This window comes from Lethenteron reissneri, chromosome 3 (assembly GCF_015708825.2).
Source record: "Lethenteron reissneri isolate LAM-NWPU_2019-01 chromosome 3, ASM1570882v1, whole genome shotgun sequence".
In the NCBI taxonomy this organism is placed as follows: domain Eukaryota; kingdom Metazoa; phylum Chordata; class Hyperoartia; order Petromyzontiformes; family Petromyzontidae; genus Lethenteron; species Lethenteron reissneri.
This window is the reverse complement of record NC_083781.1, coordinates 6349486-6371690: the sequence shown is the minus strand read 5'-3', so window position 1 is coordinate 6371690 and position 22205 is coordinate 6349486. Positions and strand designations below refer to the sequence as shown.

Sequence of the window (22205 nt, the reverse complement as noted above, 5' to 3'; positions counted from 1 at the left end):
GGCTATACGGGGGATTTTTGTCTTTTGTGTGTGTGCGTGCACGTTCGTACAAACACGAACCGTGCAGGTGGGTGTTTTCCCAGGAAAGAATGCGTCCCTATATTCAGCGCGAGCAGAAATCCGTAGAGGCCCCCCGACGGTTTTTGGTTTATTTTATTTCATTGAAACAAGCCGCGTCTCGATTCACAATTGATTTGTGGGTCACGAATCAGTTGTGCTGCTTTGCCCTCCTCAAAAGAACCGACGCGGCCAATTAATAAAGTTGTCACGAGATGGATAAACGTGCGCGAGTTTTTTTTACGACTGCTTCAGCAGCATCAGCATCACCACCGCCGCCACCACTGGTGTGGTTGGAGAGAAATCTCACGACATTTCACAATTTGGTTAGAAGTTTCGCTGGTAGTTGCAACCAGCGGCGTCAGGCAGTTGCCAGAATTGTGAAAACGCCCTCCAGTCTTGCGCTTCTCTTAAGCCTACGTTTTAAATAAACCGCATCCATCCAATCCATCCAACTTATTCATATATTACTGTACAGCGATTGCTTACATCTTTACAGTTACTTTCATTGAAAAGTGTTGCAAGCTGCCAAGACAATAAGTTAAGGGAGCCTCCATTTGAATAATGTGCTGCACAGCTCTCCAATGCAATTGTCGATTTGGTTAGATCGCGTAACTATAAATGTGTCGTTAAACCCGCCACCACCCGACACAGCCAATTAGTAAGGTTTGACACTTACACTTAATATGCCAATGTATTACTTGTTTAGCACACTGGTGTGTTGGAGAATAAACCCACAACATTTGCAATTTGAGTGTGACGTTTTACCGGTAATTGCAACCAGCCGCATCAGGCGTGCCATCTTAATTGGCACGATGTCCTTTGCACGTTCCGGGGAGTTTAAGCACCCGAATTCAGTTTTTTGTACTAAACTTATATTATTACCGAAAAATAACCGTGATCACAAAGCATCGGTCCCCTAATGATGCCGGTGCTGCCCAAAGTTTCTACCGAATTTATTATCGGACACGCGGAGCCACACAGGATGCTCGCTTGCAGGGCGGGCAGGCAGGATGCCTTTGCGGAAGTTCATTAGTTTTTCTCACTCGTCAGTGCGAGCCGCCGATTTGTGCCTCGCGAGAGCCTGGACGGGCTTGGTGAAGGTTGACATGGGGTGTTGAAGGGGAAGGGGGGGTGTGAATGAAATATGGACGGGGCCGGGGGGAGGAGGAGTGCATGGGCGGATGGTGACCACGGCTCAGTTTCATGGACATTTTTCCCAGTCGGATGTGATGTCTTCGAAATGACCCCGTTGTGTTTTGGGAAATGGCACGTTTATTCCTCTCCCAGGCTCTCTCTCTCTCTGTCTCTCGAACGAACGTGCGTTGTTTATTATTGTTTTTCAATAGTTTTCTGTGATGATCTGAGGATACAGAGCGTGGTAGGGGGCAGGGGCGGGGGGGCTAGGGGTCTGGTCCCCTTCACTTTGTGCGAGCGAGTGGCCTTCCATTGTGTGGCTTACAGTAGAAGCGTCCTCCCTTAGGTCAGCTTGGCCTATGCAAACTGTGCAGTGGACGCGTCTTTGTTATTAATTGCCGGCCGGCAACGAGCCCGTTCTGTGATGGGGAAAAAAATTAGTTAGAAAGTGAACCGAGTAGATAATGAACACGTGTGCAGAATGTTTGTACGTTTGTTGTACGGCGATGAGTAATCTTAATTGTTTTTTGAGCACGTAGCAAGATGTCAACTGCTGCATAGCTTAAAATCTTGGTAATTTGGACAAGCAAAGGGCTTAGTTGATATTTTTTAAAATATAAAAACGCGCTTTTCTCGGCACGTTCTCATGAAATATTGTTCATTCCTCAAACGGCCAAGGTCAACCGACCAAGGTCAACCAGCCAAGGTCAACCGGCCAAGGTTAACCAGCCAATTGTTTTACTCGTTCTCCCAATTGGCCATTGACATCATGCCATGAGACAAAGTACCCAATTGGAATTCTGCCAGAGCAGTCCAAGCAACCTCATACATGTGAAAGGATGGCCCATGGATGCGGATATAAAAAAAAACACTTTTTGTTGCACGGCGGTCCAACTGATATGTTTAATTCCGAGATGTGTAATTTTTTCCAACTAAAGTGCAAAGCCAAGTTAATTACGACGGTGGCCGTGCTGTGACCATTAACTCGCTGGCACTTGAGAACCTGGCTTATTCACAAGCAGCTGCCCAGATTCAACCCCAGATGTCATTCCAGAATTCTCACCACTGTTCCATGTAGAATCCTGTGACCAAACACCACTAAAGCAGAGTTTATCTAATAAAATATTCTTTGGATTGTGACTTAAAATGCATAATTATAACAATATGAACCATTTTTTAAAGGCCCTAGTTGTGTGTTTTGAGTCTGTTTCTATGAGATCAATTAAAATGTAAACATTCCGTATCTAAATATCTACTTACAACAGAGCTACATGTGACTCAACTTCAGTTGCAAATCGTACATATCTCACATCTTGGCTGGTGCACAACAATTTAAGGACACTGTCCCAAAGATAATGTTATAGAAATTATCTCGTGCCTCTTCAGGATGTCCACAGACACTTTCTTGTCTTCAGGAATTCTTGTCGACCGATCAGGTCACTCACCCGATGCCTACGCTGGCAAGAGAGAACGAGGGTGGTGGGGGTAGCGGGGGGGGGGGGGGGGAAGGCTGGAGGAAGTACAGGGCGAGGGAGGAAGAGAGGGGGAGCATGGAGGCTGGACGGATGGAGAGGAATATATCTGTACATGTCCCCAGGGAGAGCGCCTGGCTGGCCTTGCTCGATTCGTGTTCAGACAATAATGTTGCTGCCTGTATTCCCCGTTTGGCCATGGCCAAACTGATATGGCTGTTGAGACAAACACCCCCATTGTTGTTGTCCGGCTGTCTCCAGCAAGCGTTGCATCAGCCATTCTGTTGTACAGTATTTTATAAAAATTTTACCATCATGACTGTTAAAGTAATAATAATAGAAATAAACAATTTCGAGGCACTGTTAAATGACGGCCTAGACACGCCGTGTCAGTCGTGAGGCTTGTGTTTGACCATACTTTACCGTGCCTCTGCCACAATGCCTTCATATCCGCCTGCCCGCCGTACCTTTCTTCATTATTGACAACTTGCAGCTCAGCACACGGCAGATGCCTGCGCAGCGCGACTCACGACCTCCTCTTGATACCAAGATCCAGGATGGTCATCGTGTCTATGCGCCGCTTCTCGGTGGCAGCCCCAACAGTCTGGAACGATATCATCCCTCTGCACATTCGCAGCATCACCTCAATCGCCTCCTTCAAGAGACATTTAAAAACTCACTTCTGCAATCATGCTTTCGAGCGACTCTGAGCTTGGCTCCGCGCCTCTGAGTTGCGGCCACTACGTCTGCAAATTTGCGCGCGTTACAAATTGAACTATTATTATTATTACCGTTCATCGCGGCCTTGGGGGGAAGGCTCCATGAGTTCCTAGCACTTGTTCAGATCGCCGTCGACGTCACCCGTCGAGAAGTCACGAAACAAACACCTCCCCCTGCACGACCCGACCCACAAGATCCCTGGCTTCCATCTTCCACAACTATCCCCAGCTCACCCGAAACCGCCTCCGCACACAAACTGTGGCAGCAGCAGCAGCAGATGCGGATACTTCGATGAGAATGATGATGATCATAATGCAAAATGGATAATTTAATAACTCAGCACTCTGTGCGCGACGACTGTGGCCACTCTGACTCGATGCCCGATTCACAAAAACGGAGGAGGCACTCCAGCGACACGCCACTCCGCTGCTCCTAACGCAATTATCCGGCTACAACCACCTCTATGTAGAATGACAGTCGCTGCTCTACACCACCGTCAGCCGTACTAAGAAGATGATGACACCTGTGGCCCAGAATCGACCGCAGGTTGTTGGATGCATTGTACAACGGTGTTAACTTAACAACTACCCTCAGCCAACATGGTGCGTGGAGATCTTGACCCAGCGTTGTATTGACACGGTGCTGTAATGAATATATTATACTGGTAGGAACCTCCTGGTTACACCAGCCCACAGGGGATTATTGTGTCCGTCGTGCAGGGAGGGGCTGGGTGGGGAGGGGGGGGTGGGGAGGGGCTCGGTGGGGCTGGGTGGGGAGGGGAGGGTGGGGAGGGGCTGGGTGGGGAGGGTGGTGAGGGGCTGGGTGGGGAGGGTGGGGAGGGGCTGGGTGGGGAGGGTGGGGCTGGGAGGGGGTGGGTGGGGAGGGGCTGGTCACCCCGTGGTGCCCTTATAAAACTCAACGTTTAACCTACTCACGCCGGTTTGTGCCCGCCTTCACAGTCGGGCATATTTGCGGAATACACCACGCCGCCGTTGACCCTGGCCATTGACCGAGCAACCCAACGTTCCTACCAGCTCCCTCCGCAGGAATGTGTTACAACCACTACTACAGCTCGGTACTTATAACCTAGCAACTCGAAAACGTCGTACACAGAGCGGCCGACGCAATCCTTGCGAGAGGCAGCCAGACACAAATAATGGGGCCGTTTATACAAAACAAAACGTTTAATGCTGCTCTTTCTCTCTCTTAATGGATACTAAAACCGAGTTGTTTTTTTATCTACAGAACCCTACAAAATAGACTACGGGGCTCGTTTATGTCACTTGGCCGGGGAACAGATGGGACTTGCTAAATTGGGCAGATACAAGCGGGGCCGTGCTGGCTTACCGGCGACAGATAGCTCCATCCCACCCAAACAAAGCGGCATCTGTTGGGAGGTCTTTTCGTCGAACACTTGCAGGCGTATCGCTTCCCCTGGCACATGCTGGGTGGGGATAAACGAGGCCAAACAACTGTGCGATGCATGCAACGGCTCTTCGAGTGTGACAGCCATTCATTAGGGGCTCGCGGTGCATACAGCACGCATTCAGAAACGCGAGTCAAAGTGTCGCTGTGCTCTGAATGTGCATCAGGCTGTGCTTTGGGGTGCCGCGGTGGCAAGATGTTAACTCCTTCGCCTGGTATACAGGCGGGCGTGGGTTCGATCCCCGACCTGATGCCTGTTTAGTAATAGGTTTTTACCCTTTCAACTGGTACAAAAACTGCCTTGTATAAAGGTGTCAGTTTTTGTACCAGTTGAAAGGGTAGAAACCTATTACTATATTTTGCCACTGGTGAAGGAGGTCTCATAGTGTAAATGCTTACCCCGAGCTCTCAATACTCTGATAGCGCGCTGTCTTTGAGTTGTACGCCTTTTGGCGTCAACTGGTCCAACACCAATGGAGACTAGGCTCTAAGAAAAGCTGTCTCGGGTGTGGACCAATCAACTTCAAGGACAGTGCATATCATTGTCATCATCAGAGTTGTTTATTTTTGTTTGCATTTTGACTGCTTGTGTTGTGGTTATTGCAAACATGATGCCTTGCATAAAGGTGAATCCCCGCAGTCACGAAAGCTTTAAATCGAAATTGTATAAAGGTGTCAGTTTTTGTACCAGTTGAAAGGGTAAAAACCTATTACTATATGTTGCCACTGGTAAAGGAGGTCTCATAGTGTGTGATGCCTGTTTATTTGGATTTTGCATGTGTCTCTCCCCGTGGCCGTGTGAATTTTTCTCCGGACCTTCTGGTTTTTCCCCTCCATATTTAGAAATATATGCGTTTAGAGTATTTGACTGTGATACGTTTCAACATAATAAGCCACTTTGTTGAACTGTCATTTGTGGCCGGGTTGCTTAAGAAAAATAGTTATATAGCTTAATTCTCTTCACTGGTGGCCCTGAACCATAGGTGGACATTCCACATTCCTCTGGTAGTGGGAGTCAGTCTTTCCAAAGGAAGCGGCATGATGTGATTGCTCTTCTAAGCAACCTCCTCAACTAGGATTTTAATTGACAAGCTATCGATTGTGAGTCTACCGTGCAGCAGTTGCTGCGGCGGTATCTGGGAGAAGGTTGAACGCGTTTGTGAAGTGTGGTGGCGTCAATGGCTTTTGCCGTGATGACATCTTGATCTTGATCCGTTCTTTGTTTTGATTGCGAGTCGGGTGCTCGGACTGGAGCATCACTTGGCCACAACATGGACGGTGTTTGTAAAACAAGGCGCTCCTCTTTAAAACAAGGTGCCCGTTTAAAACAAACGACTTGGGACATTTCTCCAGCTATTGCCGGGATCGTTGACGAGTGTTCCCCCGGTGTGACTGTTGGAGAGGCCTTGGCATTCGGCGTCTAGTGTGGCTTACACATTCTAGAATCCGGTTTAATTGCCGGTGGCGTGAAACCTTGCCTTTGAACCCATGGCGTCTGCGCAGTATCTGGGAATGATATTACCCCGCGCTGGCGTTCGTTGCAGGGTTTCGCGGGGGTTCGGGCCTAGCGGCCGGCCTGGTCAAAACTGTGGGTGCATCAGCAATGGGATACGCGCCGCTTGCTTCGGAGTGGGCGTTGAAGTTCCCGTGACGTTTTTAGATAAAGAGTAGGCCATCTCAGGCGCGCCCGGGGTCATTGTCCAACTTGGAACCATTAAATTTCGATTTAAAGCTTTCGTGACTGCAGGGATTCATCTTCTTGGTTCTTTCGGTAAAGTCACGTAGAAGGGAAGTAATAAAATAATAAAAATAAAACATAATAAAATAAAATAATTCTCACGACGTTTCGGCCACAACGCAAGCAGCCGTCCTCAGGTGAAGAATGAAACACCACCAAGCTTGGAGCGTATATTTAAGCTGGGTTGGAGGGGGGAGGTGGGAAGAAGAGCGCCTTGACAAAATAATTTGCATATCTTGATATGCAAATTATTTTGTCAAACCAGCTTAAATATACGCTCCAAGCTTGGTGGTGTTTCATTCTTCACATGAGGACGGCTGCTTGCGTTGTGGCCGAAACGTCGTGAGAATTATTTTATTTTATTATGTTTTATTTTTATTATTTTATTACTTCCCTTCTTCACGTCTTGCTGGCAGACCCGTGACCACGTGGCAGTTGGTGCTGTTTATCTTACAGGGCCAGCTGGTGGGGGGGGGGGTTACCAACAGGGCACCTCGAGATGTGCCGCACGGAAGGCGCTGCTTAAATATTAAGCGACGACGATGACGATGACCATTACGAGAACTCACGCAATTTGCCGTCTCTCTGCTTCCCAGGAGTCATTTCCTTCGGGAGCCAGTCGCAGGCCATGAGCGAGCGGGAGGGGGGAGGCGAGCTCACGCCGCGCGCCACGAGGAACGGGTTCGGCTCGACGGAGCTGCCTAGCGGGCCCCCCAGGGCGACGGAGCCGCCGGGCGGGGATGGCGGGGTGGCCCCCGGCGAACCGGCGCTGCTGCCGCGCCCCCCGTGGAAGGGCATCGGCGTGGAGCTCTTCGGCTACGTGGGCATCGACGCGGTGCTGGAGCAGATGAGACGGAAAGCCATGAAGCAAGGGCTGGAGTTCAACGTCATGATCGTCGGTAAGTGCCACCGGCGGGCACGGCCGGAGCGACGCTCGCGACGACGAGCGGAGCGCCGGGCTGGATACAGTGGGGAACACAGGTGTGGTGCTTATGCCAGTCGTTCTCGGTGAACCAATAACACCTGGATCTGTACCTTGACCTCCTGCCAGCAAGCTTTCAACGCTTCACGAGGCCTCAAAGTACATCTAGCCTGGCAAAAGTGCTGTGGTGACGTCACTGCCACTTAGCGGCAAATGTTGTCGGGGTGGTGCTGGTGGTGGTGATAAATGATCCACGCACTTACGATATAATCTTGATGAACCAAGCTCAACTTTAAAATGATAGTTACATCTTCACGAAAGGATCCTTGCTTCTGGCATCTGGTAGTCCATCAGTTCCGATTTGGGCAGGCCTGAATCTGCTGATGAGATGCTGTATGTCAAAACTGGACCAGAGTTTGCTTGTACTGGATCAATGCCGCTGAAGTTAAACACTCCCAGAACGCCGTGGGCCCGATGGGTTGCTTGAAAAATACTTTCATTATTTTTTTCATGTAGAGAGGCACATCGATGAAGGGACACATTGCCTGCTTTTCTGTTTCGTGTGATGTGAACGATGAGGACAGAGGCACAGCAGCAATAATACAGATCATGTCTTCCTGCACAAATGAGCATGTGGTGGGCCTTAACAAGTGGTGGAAATTCCACATTACCATGGTCGGGACCAGTCTATCCATCGTTGCTCTCACTTTATTAAACAAGTGATTTTAAACATTCCCATATTGCCCGGAGTATTTAATTTGATTTATGGTGAAGAATGGCCGATTTAAATACTTTTCCTCATCACATTCTCCAGTTTTCTTCTCAGCTCTGTATTTTGTTTAATTCTAACCGTTGAACGTGCAGCGTCATTTGTAAGTGCTTAAAACTGGCATTTTACTCTTGCAGTCGCGCTGTCTGCGGGATGCAGCTCATGCCAACAGAAGTCTTTCTCGGAAACGGTCTCAGTCCAAATTAATACGGAGTAATCTATGTTTCGGGAAAAAAATAACCCCCTAAGAAATGGTAACTCTGGTTGGTTTTTAGGCCCTTCGTTACAACACACGTATACATACTCTTTGGTTCTATCGGTAAAGTCACATAGTGAGAAATAAAATAAAACAAATTACGACGTTTCGATCGCAACACAAGTGGTGTTGCGATCGAAACGTCGTGATTTGTTTGTTAAATTCTAACGTGACTTTACCGAAAGAACCAAAGAGTATGGGATTCCTGCAGTCACGAAAGCTTCAAATCAAAACACGTATACATATGCAGCACTTGCATCAACTCACTGTCGGACAAAGCCCTCCCCACACTGTGTGTCTACCTGACTGCCGTTCAGAGCAAGGTAATCTCGAGGTTAAACAGCGGTGCAACGATTTCACACTGAGCTCTAAACCTGGTAGCCCGAGTTAATTCAATCTCCCGGCGATGGCAAGCATCAGCGGTGCGCGATATCGGAACCGCTGTTCAGCCGCCCCTTCACCAACCACCACGCTCCGATCGTCTCGGTGGCCCAGGGGTTCCCGAAGGCACGGGACAGGATGCCGTTTGGCGGGGCCCCGTTAATCATGAGCACAACAACACAGGCCTACTTTTGCATGACACCAGTGAGCAAATTGCCGCCCCCCCTACCCTCTTCCTCCTCCTCTTCCTCCCACTCCGACTGGACATCTGTGAAAATGAGCTTCATAGCTCATCGGATTTCTCCAGGATAAATAAAGATTCTGATGCTGGTTAAAAAAATCGACTCACATGATGGCACCGATGGCACTGATTGACAAACGGCTGCAAATTATTGCGTTAATATCTAATGTACGTTCTCCACCGAAACGTACAGAGGGGTTTCCAATCGCCAGAGACGATCACGTCGCCGGCCAGAGCAGCGCTGATTGTGAACCTTAACGCGACGGAATTGCGCGGTGATTCAGGCCTGAAGCTGCCCTGTGTGTGTGTGTGTGTACGTTAACAACGCGTGGTCACAATTAGTGACAGTTCATGCCTAGAGGTTAATGTTCAACAGCTGCTGCGTGCTCTGTGTTCCCAAATACTCGCCGATGGTTGTTTTTTCCTTCCCTCGGCCGTCAGATAGGTATGTACATTTTGTGTGTGTGTGTGCACTTTACTCAACTAAATAGTCACAAATTGTTTCCATATGAAGTACGAAGTCAAAATTCCCATAAGATGGAGTTGAGCCAGCGGCTCACAGTGTGGAATTGACATGCCCTTGGCATCGAGTGGTTCCTGTGTTCCAACGTATGTAATTGTTTTAACTAAGTCGGTGATAATAAAACAAATATGCAAACCCTTGCATGTATTGGGTTCTGATTCCAGTTACCCGCAGTGAAAGCTGGTCACAATGCCTTGGGGTTCCAATTAGCATCGGGTGGGTGCTCTTTTACATTTGCTGACCCTGAACCAGTGGTGGAAATTCCACATTACTCTGCAAGCCCCGTTATATTCATTGAACGACGACCGTTGACTTCCTTTCAAAGTGGTACTTCATTGATCAAATACGCACGTATGAGCAGTCGAGTCACTCCCCAACGGCAAATGTAATGTTCAACCTCATGATTTTGACTGCATTCAATTAACAAGGCTGAGATGACCTAAAGGAGGCCCCCTGATGCGCGCAGTTACTGGGATTGTAAGCGCAGTGCACTATCCACTGCGCCTCTGCTCACGACAAACGCGCGCACACAAATTGCAGCCACATGTTGTCGGATGTGAAGCGATTAAAACTCGGTGGCTGATTTGACATCCTTTGGAAAACAGTGTTTGTGACCCAAGTGGTCAGCGTTGACCCAAAGTGACCCCCCCCGTGACCTTCGTGAGGTTTCGTTAGTCTGTCGCCTGGGGCCGATGCCCTATAACTCCTCGGCCTGTCACAAGCTTACAGCTGCCTGTCCGTCAAGGAGCAGATGGCCTGCATTTTTTTGTTTGTTTCTGGTCCTTTCACTGGAAGGGCAATGGCAAAGTTCAGTTTGGCTAATTTGCCCGTATTAATGGCCTGGAAGATATAAATGACAGTGGCTCAAATACATCGGTGGAGAGAGAAAGGGTGTTTGATGCTGGAGGTTATTACGGGTTGTTTTACACAACGTTTTTGTTGGAGAGATTCCGACTCCACTGGTTTGGGGCCAGGAAATGTGATTTTTTTGTTTTAAAACGAAATGGCATTTTCATTGGTCGCTTCAACACCTGTTGGAGTTGTTGTTTAAACTGGCAGTCTCGGATTTTACTTCGCTTCAGAATGGTATATAATTGGGGTATTTGCCTTAACAAAATAAAAACATAGTTTTGAAATTTACATTACTTTTGCGCACATTCTTATATAATGTACAGTGTAAACTATTCCATTTGAATTTTAATAATTTTATGAACTCACATTTTTTCTTACCAAATTCAAAACAAAACGAAACCGCCCTTTGACAGACAGGGAATCGGAGGAATGTGACCGGACTTTTTTTTCTGGAGGGTGAGACATTAATGTCAAGATGGCACAAAATCTCACAAAGCCACACTTTTTCAGCAAACAAACAAATACCAAATATTAACGTTCATAATAAACTTTGTTGAGTGAGCTGGCATGATTCAGAGAACGCCAGAGTGTCTTCACTACGAAGACAGATGATTGTAAAATATTATTGATGCTTTTGTTTTTTTTGTGTAAATCAGTTTAATGGTTATTGATTGCAATTGTTTGAAGATTAAAATAATAATATGCACAGGATGCATTCCTGAAAACCAGAACGTAACGCAAAGAGATTTGGATGGTTGATCGTAACGTGGAAAAGTAACAAAACAGACGACGCTCAGTAACCCATTGCGCATCGACACTGCGCAGCCATCGGTGTGACAAGCAAGTATGTTTTGGCGATGACGTGAGGGAGCCTAATTCCAGCAGTGGATAGACAATGGCTGCTGATGACATCTAATTTATTTATTTCGCTTTCCAGGCTTAAATGGCATGGTTTACCAATGTAGCATATGCAGTTTTTATTTATGTAGGACCCTGTCACAGGAATGATGAATTTCCATCACTGGCTTAAAGCCATCAACAGCATGAAAATTACCTATTTTTTATTACACGCTTTTATTTAACTCATTGTCTGTTGTTGTTGTCGTTGTTGTCGTATCCTCAAATCTTGTAACTCAATTTTAACCCACTTCCCAATAGGGTATCGACTGCAAACTTGGTATACTTATGTCATACTGATGACAATACTATATTCTATCATTAAAAATAAAAACATATTTTTAAACAATCTTTTTTATATGTTATGTTTCGCCTTGGCTCTAATTGTCCACGCTCAACTCACGTTGGCTGTAAATCACCATGGCCCCTTACATTGTGGCAAGCTTCGTGGCCACTTCCTGGAGTCGTGGAGTTCTTCCATTACTAGTAGGGTACATTTAATTAAAGCGTGTTTTAAAAAAAAGTTTTTTTTTATAGTACTCATTTCCATTTATTTTTCATTTAATTAAATGCCATTTATTTATCATTTCATGAAATTCCATTCATTCATTACACACACACAGATATACCCAGCGTAATTTCTGCCACGTCAATTCTTAGACAAGGCAGATACTATCGGGAGTATGTTCATTGTCTACCCGGTGGTCCTGCTTTTTATTTCGGGAAAATATCCAATATTTATTTTACGTCCTTGTATACATTGGTGACGCTGGCAGACAGTGGTCTTTTATTTTCAAGAATGTCACGGGGACCTTTAACATCCACAAAAGGGGGGCGGGCGGGCGCCGCTGATGAACACAATGACTGCCGTGCGTTATCCGGAGGCCCCATTGCACAGGGCTGCAGGCTTCACCGCCAGAATAGAATAAAAACAATATTTTTAGCAACCTGTGTATCTACCCGATGCATCGATGCTGAAAAATTGCACGGCAGTACAATGCAACACATCCTACCCTCTGGGGACTGAGATTTTGCTTTTTCATTGAACTTTTTTTTAAACCAGGATGAGTCTCATTTGCAAGCGTGAACAAAAAATTAACCCGTAAAAACAAAGTTTTTCACTATAAATCCTTTATATGCGTGGCGGCTAGAGTCCTCTTGTCCTCTGGCCTGAGATGGCTGCCACCTATGGGTCAGATGATTGCCTGCCACCATTAAGCAATTGGTAATTAAATATAATTTTCTTTTCCTAAAAAGTGTAAAGTTATGGAATTTTCACGAAAATAAATTGTCACGCACAACGAGTCTGTGTGCAAAATGTCAGCTCGATTGGATCACGGGAAGTGGGTTAAAAAACGACCGAAAGATTTGCACGGTCGTAAGCGCGCAAGCAAGCAAGTGAACTTAATATAAAGGATTTAAAAAATGACCCTGCCAGTCGTGGGGAGGGTGGGGGGGGGGTGTTGCGATGATTGCCATGTGTAATCCCACTTCAGTAACTCGCGGTGTCATTTTCAAATGTGCCACATTTGGAGCCTGATGCAGTTGCTATTGCAGGTGACGTAAGGCGATCTCTGACGCCCGCTGCCCAGTGGACGGCGCGCACCATTACGCTGGCAATGGCACCGCGTATCGGCGGACACGTGGAAGGGTCGGACATGGGGAAAATCTCCGAGAGAAGTTACGGCTGCGCACCGTGCACAGACACTGTGCCCGTGTGTGGCCGGTCAATTGGTCGGGGTGGATACGCTACGCCGCAATGTACATGGACATTGCCTCGCTGCACGCGTGCTGACGACTCGAACGGGTCGTGTCGCGAGCAAACGAGCCGGTCGACTTGACCCCCCTGACGCCAGTCTGAGAAGCCCGCAGACACACGAGGGAGCTCGATGTTTATTATTAATTTATTTATTTCCGCGCAGGTTTGATGCTTGTTGTCGACAAAGGAAAGAGGCCGGCGTTGTAATTTTGGAGATACGCGGCCTGCGGAATGTGAACGGTCCGAGCTATCTCGCCGCGTCTGCCTCCCGCCCTCCCCTCCCTCCCGTCTGTCTCTCGGTGCGTCTCTCTATCGCGCGACGTCTCTTTTGTCTCCGTCTCTCCTGCATGTTGAGCTCTTAAATGGGCACCCGAGGCGAACCCCTAATGCACGTGTTTTACATTCTGACTTGGTGTTATCTGGCCAGTTAATTGCTCGATAATGTTGGGGGGTGCGGGGGGGGCTTTTACTGCCAGGAGCGGTTGCTGCAATGCCCCTGGACGCGCCTGGTCTTGCATCCAGTTGCAAATCATCGCACGAATCTCATCTCCCTCGGGGCCTTTCAGAGGCGTTCCATTGCGGCGATAGGGATGTCGAAATAGTTGACAGGCATACCTTTGTGCCGAAAGTTTTTTTTGTTGTTGTTAAGGAAATAATTACCCGCCAATAAATTACTCACAGGTCAATTAAGGCACTTTAGGCTCCTATTTAACGACGCTATTTTGTGTGCATTTAAATAAATTGGGGAGGGATGAGTGGTTACATGGGGGTTAAACTGGTGTCAGTGCCAGGGTGCCTGGCTCCTCTGGCTCAGAGAGTAACGGAACGCACGTCACTCGGATGGCTGCTGAATGGAACCTCTGACCGATTTTGCAATTCCGTGCCAGTTTTATCCACGCAGATTGGAAGACAGTCACAAAAAGTTCGCCTAACCTGGTAGTTAATAAGAACAAACGGCTCATGGGGTCATGGGTTGACTCAGCCGAGAATGTGTACCTGGTGCGGTGTGCAATTGTCAGCACTGACGAGGTGGAAAGAGTCCAGACATAGGGCTGGCAACTTACTAACGCTTCACATGCCACAACACCCTTTCCCGTGCCTCTCCAGTGTGCGTGTGCTGTGTGTGTGTGTGCAGTGTATACATAACACTTTATCGCAGATCCCCTGTTCCGTGTGGGTAATTTAAAGGTAGAACGTGCAATCGATTTATCAAAACGTGGGTGCAATTTTCTGGAGAATGTCGTGCGTTTTTTACAACAACGGGGCAGAAGAGCGATGCAGTCGCTCTTTGCACTTGCGCAGTAAGCGCCGAGTGGTTCCGAGTTCAATTCCCGGTCACGGCAAAGGAGAATTTCCGATTGATGATTTCTCAACCGGTCCTGGTCCCCACAGCTCACCAACCCCACAAGGACTGACCGCTGAAGTGCGGTGAAACAACCGCCATGACGGACGCGGCATTTTGGAGGCCTTCATCACGAGTTCTTCATTCATCATTGGAGGAAAACAATCCTCCATAAACATTTGATTGTGATGTATTAAATAACTATTTTAAAATGTCACGTGAAAATCGCATCAGTATTTAACACAAATAATTTATCGACCAATATCATGATGCATGATTTACATTTTTTAAAATATTCTTTGGGTCTTTCGGTAAAGTCACGTAGATGGTTCAAAGAAAATAACAAAAAACTACGGCGTTTCGATCACAACACAAGCGATCATCATCTTTCCTCCTGATGACGACCGCTTGTGTTCTGATCGAAACGTCGTAGTTTTTTGTTGTTTTCTTTCAACCTATCTGCGTGACTTTACCGAAAGACCCAAAGAATATGAATTCCTGCGGTCACGAAAGCTTTGAGTCAAGAATTTTTTTTTTTAAATCGCGCGAGCCAAAATGTGTGTCAAACACTCTCCTCCAACCAACGCGGCCAATTAAATTCCACGTCTTGATTGTATGCATTAAAATAGGGCGTAAGAACAGCGTTCTATAATCATCATGGAGGAGCATGTACCGCAAAGTGCCCCCCCCGTTCAGAGTATCGGGTGTCCATCCCGACTCTCACTCACTCCCCTCTCCCCCCGCCACCCCCCGTGAAAACAGACACCGCTCCATGCCGTGTCGATTCCCTGATGCAGCCTCTTCCTCCTTCATCCTCATCTTTGCTCACCCTTTGGTCCCGTTTGTCCGTTCACTTCCCATCGTTTTCCTCTCATTTCCCATACTTTCTCTTTTCTATTCGCTCTCCCATTCTCTTGTTACATTGACTCTACTCCCCTTCCCCATGGTGAGCCACGGAGTAAAAAGCTGCTCGTTCCAACTCAATTTGCGGACCAATCGCGATGTATGTGCCGTACGTTGAACTTATTTCGCAACCGCACGTAGCAAAACCATGCTAATTGGAGGTGCAGTGGCAGAAAGGTAGGGTGTCGATGAAGAGGTTCTTCCACACCGTGCCATCCCTGCATCAGTACGAGTGCACCTCCCATATGAATGTCAGGACCGGCCAGAGCTTTGGTGATGACTCATATAAAATGTAGGATTTTCCGATTTGCAAAAAAGATGTGGGATAATTTTACAGTGCGCCTGGCAAATCTTTCACCGAGCTGTTATTTCCCAGAAGCTGCCACGTAACATGATCCGGATTTTTATTTTAATTTGGAAGCAAGGTATTGGGTTCCAGAACGTGCGGTGTGTGTATTATCGCTGGCCGCATAAGAGCAGCGTGTGTTATGAAAACTTATGATGTAATTTCTCGAATAGCATTTATTATTTTATCTTTATACGTTACTTTACCGAAAGAACCAAAGAATAATTCCTGCAGTCACGAAAGCTCCAAAATTAAGATTGAGCATTTGCAAGCATTTGATAATTATAATAATAATGCAATTTACCGATGAAATCGTCACCGAGTCTCCAGTCAATATTTTCAGGAGGGTCATGTGTGCGCATGTTTGGCCATTACTGAGTGTGTTGACATGTGGGAGAATTCCAGAGGACCTGGAGAAAGCCCCCACACGTATGATTGGATGGCATTAAAAGCTTCACACGGATGGATTAACTCAACTTGCTGGCATTTCCTTCAATGACATGCAGTGTGAGCAACTGAAGTTAATTCTACTAATGCTTTTAGCTCTTACAGCTACAGGAATCCTGTTTTCCATCTCAGTCACATTCCTTTTCACCATCATTTACATTTCCCCCACGAGTTTTCGACAGTTACTTCCAATTATGGCTGAGCGCCCAAGTGTTGGCGTTAAGGTGGAAGAAGAGTTTGTTTGATGGCTTGCCTCGTCCATTAATTAAAGGTTTAACTCTGGCGTGAGTCTTGCATCTTACAAATATTGTATTTTCAGAGGTAACAAAGTAAAGGTAAAACCCAGCAAATTGTTTGCTCGAGCCACTGCTGGCGGAAGGGTCTCCACTAGAGGGAGCTCCAGGGAGCCTCTTGAGATATTATTTGGCCCACTATTTCATGCTGGAAGAGTTGTGAGTACCCACAAGGTGGAGAGATGTTAACTCCCTCACCTGGTATGCGGGAGTGCATAGGTTCGATTCCGACCCTGATGTCTGCATAGTTGGAGTTTGCATGCCTCTCTTTACGTGGCAGTGTGGGTTTTTTTTTCTCTGGGTCCTCCGGTTTTTACCTATACATTTAGAAACAACACGCGTTTACAGGATTTGGCTGCTATAGATTTCCACGTGGTAAGCCACTTTGTTGAGTTATTATTTGTGACAGCCACGTCACTTGTGAAGAAGAGCTATATAGCTGAGTGGGCTTTACCCAGTAATAAGTATAACCCGTAAAAACTAAGTTTTTCACTCTAAATCCTTTATATGCGTGGCGGCTAGAGTCCTCTCGTCCTCTGGCTTGAGATGGCTGCCACCTATGGGTCAGATGATTGTCTGCAGTATTAAACAATTGGTAATTAAATATTTAATTTGTTTTCCCTAAACAGTGTAAAATTTTGGAAACATTTTTTCACGAACATTAATTGTCTCGCACAACGAGTCTGTGTGCAAAATGTCAGCTCGATTGGATCACGGGAAGTGGGTTAAAAAACGACCGAAAGGTTTGCACGGTCATAAGCAAGCAAGCAAGCACGCAAGCAAGCAAGCAAGCGAACTTAATATAAAGGATTTAAAAAATGAAAATAGCTTACAGCGAAGATAGTTTAAGTTTAACTCACCAATCACCATATGGTATAACAATGTTTTATACTCCTGGGTGGTCAGAAGCGGTGGGGGGTGGGGGAGATTTAATAAACTTGGCCCCATTGTTTTGACTGCCCCACCAGGAGATTGAATCGAACCGGCGACTTCTGGACTGACCATTACACCATGGCAGCATCCCTCTTTGCAGAGGAAATTCCTCCGATTCGAAGTTAGCGCGAAGGTGACATTGCAGTCGTTTGGTCTGCTTTGAGCTTTGACAGCACCTGAGTTACACATCACATGTAGTGGCAGCGGCATACACCTACACTCCATCGGTTCGGAGACAGGTCCACGTAGGAGTTCTCAATACAATTGCTGCATGAGAATGAACATATTTAACTGGCGTGGAAATGTGGACTCTGATCTCTCTCCAAAGAGCCCGGAGTTTGAGATCTCTAGAGCGTGCGTCTCTGCCAAAATACAACACTCGTTGAGTCCGCGCGCGTGCGTGAAGTGGCGGCCTATTGTGTGCGCTTGCCACGACAAAGGCAACTGAAAAAGCTGTGTCCCCCACTGCTCCATGCGACCGCCGGACCACCGGCATCGCTGCGAGGAGGGCGGCTGACGGGGCCTTTTCAGGGTTTCCGGGGGGCCGAGCTACGAATCCCACACTTTGCCATCGTAGTGCTTTTGCTCTCTGGAGTCGGACCACGGCACGCGGGAGGGCAGATCCCGATCCCGGAGAGTGCCGCAGTGAAAGCAAACACGGAAGTTGATTTGAGCTTGGAACGGGGACTTGAGTTGGACGGAACGGCGCGCCGTGGCGGTGCTCGTGGGGACAAACCCCGCCGCGCTTTGTTTGCGGCGAGCCCCGGTGGCGCATTGTGCGCCGTCGCGCGACCGTGGCTGCACCACGCACGGGGGGGGGGGGGGGGTGGCTCTGCCTCGTTGCTGCTCTGACCCCCTCGAGAGCGGAATGACGGACAAGCGTAACACGTCGAGGAGTGGACGCTGCCGTGCCCCGCGGAGGCTTTCATGCGGCAGTGGATTGTCAAGGTCCTGTGAATGACGATCAGTGTTAAATTGGTGTGACTCACTTCTCTCGCACGATGTGTAGTGTTTGCTTTTTTATTATCAACGAGTAAGCATGTGGCTGGCCTTGATAAGGTGCTCACTAACAGCACTTTCCCCAACAGTTTGTATCTATGAGGGGGATCTCTGTCTTTGCTATGTGTGTCTGTGTTCTTCGCCCAACAGCTTGCCATGCACAACATTGGAAAAAAAAACTTAAATATTGCGGGAGGTTTTATCGGGGCTCTATGACACATTCGGCCAACAGCGTGGTGTGTAACATAGTGACGACAAGGCTCGAGTATTGCAACTCGCCACTCTACGGGACGTCTGGCAAGTGATCATTACCAAGCTGCAGCGTGTACGAAATCCTCTTGGCACGTGTGTCGTGACGGGTGCTGCGAGATCCGACCGTGTCCGCCCAGTGCTCGCCAAGCTGCATGGGCTTCCGGTTGCCGAACTAATACATTGTAAGGTAGCGCTCATTACACACAAATTGCTTGCCACAAATGAACCACAATACCTTGCTGATCTCGTCAAGGAGCATATAACCATCAGGCAAACTCCGGTCATCCTCGCAGCGGCCTTGGCTAGCCGTCGAACAAAGACAGTCACTGCGTTGCGCACTTTCAGATCCACTTCCGCGGCCGTCTGGAATGCTCTTCCGATATTAGGAATCCACTGGAGCTATGCACGTTTAAGTTATCTAGATTGAAAACTAATTTCTTTAGACCTGCTTTTTGTTAAAGTGATTTAAAAGGCCACCAATCCTCTAACTATGCAATTCCCTTATGCCCACGAAACCGAATAATCAGTTGCAGTAGTAGCACCTTCATAGCGGCACAATGCGATCGGTTTGCTTTTAATAGGTGAATTGTTTTGCTCACATTGTGACTTCTTAACATTGAGCGGCCAACAAAAACGGGCACTCTTAAACTTGTGATAGACTCGAGTGAGTCCATTACATAAATTGAACAAGGTCATACGAACTTGGGTAAAGAGGCGATGGGAGGGAATTCAGATCTGCATTACGGTGAGCGAGCGGTTGAGTGAGTGACTAAGTGTGTGAGTGGGGTAGTTTATTGTTGTGATCTGCAGTGGTGTGAGTTAGTGTGTGAGTGAGTGAGTGTGTTGTTATGATCTGCAGTGTGGTGAGTGGTTGAGTGCATGAGTGGGCGAGTGGTGAGTGGGTGGTTGAGTGAGTGAGTGTGTTGTTATGATCTGCAGTGTGGTGAGTGGTTGAGTGCGTGAGTGGGCGAGTGTGGTGAGTGAGTGAGTGGGCGAGTGTGGTGAGTGAGTGAGTGTGTTGTTGTGACCTGCAGTGTGGTGAGTGGTTGAATGAATGAACGAGTGAGTGTGTTGTTATGACTTGCGGTGTGGTGAGTGAGTGGGTGGTTGAGTGAGTGAGTGGTTGAGTGAGTGAGTGAGTGGGCGAGTGTGGTGAGTGAGTGGGTGAGTGTGTCGTTGTGACCTGCAGTGTGTGATGGTGGTTGAACACAGTGTGGAGGAGACGAAGCAGCTAGCCTCAACATAGGAGGCAAAGTAAAACGAGTGACGTTCACGGGAAGTCACCGCGGTATAAAACAACTATCATTGACAAAGATTGCAATGTTCGCACGGCGGAAAAAAAAGACTGAAATATGTTGGTCATCTTTCGATTTAAAGCTTTCGTGACTGCAGGGATTCATCTTCTTGGTTCTTTCGGTAAAGTCATGTAGAAGGGAAATAATAAAATAATAAAAATAATAAAATTACTTTATATTATAATAATAATATAATAAAATATAAAATACATATTATTATATTATTTTATATTAGTATATTATTATATTATTTTATTATGTTTTATTTTTATTATTTTATTATTTCCCTTCTACGTGACTTTACCGAAAGAACCAAGAAGATGTTGGTCATCGCTTTTGGAGGTCGACCTGTGCATCGCAATTGCAGATACCTTATCGATTAGAATCCAGCAGAAATTACTTTAGCGGTTTAACGACGGCGTAACCTCACGATGCGACGCATGCCTCGTAGCTGCGCACGTTCTGGAGACACAGGCTGGCTTTTGTCGGCCGTGGTATGCGCCGTGTAATTTGTGGGGGGGGGGGGGGGCACCGTGAACTTCAGCATTGTGCGGTGTTCGCTTGATAAGCCGCGTCCCATGCTGGTAGCGGAGGGGTTATAATCAGTCTTGCCGCGCGGTTTTTTCTCTCTCCGCTCTCACCCAGTCGACCTTCACGCTCCATCGCCCCCCACTGCCCCCCCCTGCCCCGCCGTTGTCCCTCGGCGTGTCCGTTGTCGTGCCGCCCGCCCTCATTGTTGTCAGCGGCCTTCGCCCAAATCAAAGCGCGAGGGGTGGAGAGTGTCGGTGGAGCGGTGGACGAGACACGGCCGATTTATGAGGAGAGGGGGGGCGGGCGGGAAGGGGGGCTATTAACGGAACAGTCCGGCGTCTTTCATTAAGTCACGTTCAAATAAAAGCACAACAAATCAGAGCACGAGCCGGTGTTCGCTAATTAGCCATGGAAAAGCCCACTGAGGTTCATGAATACAGACACCTAATTTACATACAAGAAGTCACTTCTTTAAAAACTGTGTTTTGTGCATTAGTTTGTTGTCCTTCCCCCGCACCTCCAATTATCATGGTTGCGTAGGTGCCATGCGAAAGAAGTTCAACATACATCCATGAATGCAATTTAAAGTGATAAAGTGGACACCATAATAACAGTTGGGGTTGCGCAGTGGTTAGTGCACTTTGCCATGAACTCGGCTGACCGAGTTAGATTTCATGAGTCGGCTAATGTGAGGTGTAAGTCAACTAAACTATTTTTCATTTACCAGGTAAGGCCCACTGAGATATATAGATTTTTTTTCAGAAGCGGCTTGGCCACAAATCATCGTCAACAAAGTGGCTTATCGCGTCGAAATTATAGCAGACAAATACTCTAAGAGCACGTTGATTCTAAATGTGGAGGGAAATACCGGAGGACTCGGAGAAAAATCCACGCGACAACGGGGAGAACAAGGACACTCCAAATATACAGCAGCAGGTGTCAGGGTCGGGTTCGAACCCACGACCTCCTGTATACCAGGCGAGGTAGTAACACCACGCCACCATAGCGCCCTCATCATATTTGAACCAGAGCCGCACGTTTCACCAACCGTTACTGGCCAGTGCCTTGAGGCATGATCCTCCACGGGCAAAAGTCACGGCGAGGTCTTCATCCACGCATGAGTAACACGTTCAAAATATGTCCATGCCCAATCATGTCCTGGTTGGTGCTAATCTCTATGGAGGGCTCTGAACCAGTGGTGGAATTTCCACATTCCTATGGTGGGGACCAGCCTATCCGTAGGACAACTGTCAATTTGACTTGAGGCAATGTGTTCTTCATTTTATTAATCACGGAGGAAGGATGAGTTGCAGTCGACCCTCGGCCAGGATTTGAACTCGCAAACTTGCGAACTGAGCTGAACTCTGAGCCAACGCCACTTGCCCGGTAGTAGTAACGAAGCCGCACTTACTTAGATGGTTTCGATTTTCATTGCAGGTGGCTTGCTATTTGCAACTTTAAAATTAGGACTTCAGTGGTCTATGCCCGTAAGTGATGTTCTGCTTCATTGGACCTCCTTTGCCAGTACCAAAATATGATAATAGGATTTTTCCAGCTTTTTTCTGGCAACAAAACAGGTGTTAAGATCCATTGGAACCTCATTTGCCAGTAAAAAATATGATAATTGGTTTTTTTACCCTTCTATCTGGCAACAAAACTGACACCTTTTTTACAAGGAGTCATGTTTGCATAGACCACAATACCTGCAGCCATAA

At 47.3% G+C, this 22205-nt stretch overlaps 1 protein-coding gene across 6 annotated transcripts in view; it reads left to right on the top strand.

The window, feature by feature from the left end:
* The window catches only part of LOC133345511 (neuronal-specific septin-3-like), a 269744-nt gene that overhangs the window by 196972 nt on the left and 50567 nt on the right, over positions 1-22205 (top strand). For all 6 annotated transcript variants that reach the window (XM_061556318.1, XM_061556307.1, XM_061556357.1 and 3 more), the window contains one exon: positions 7146-7448. In XM_061556318.1, coding sequence (XP_061412302.1) covers positions 7146-7448 — 303 coding nt within the window. The remainder of the gene's footprint in view (positions 1-7145; positions 7449-22205) is intronic.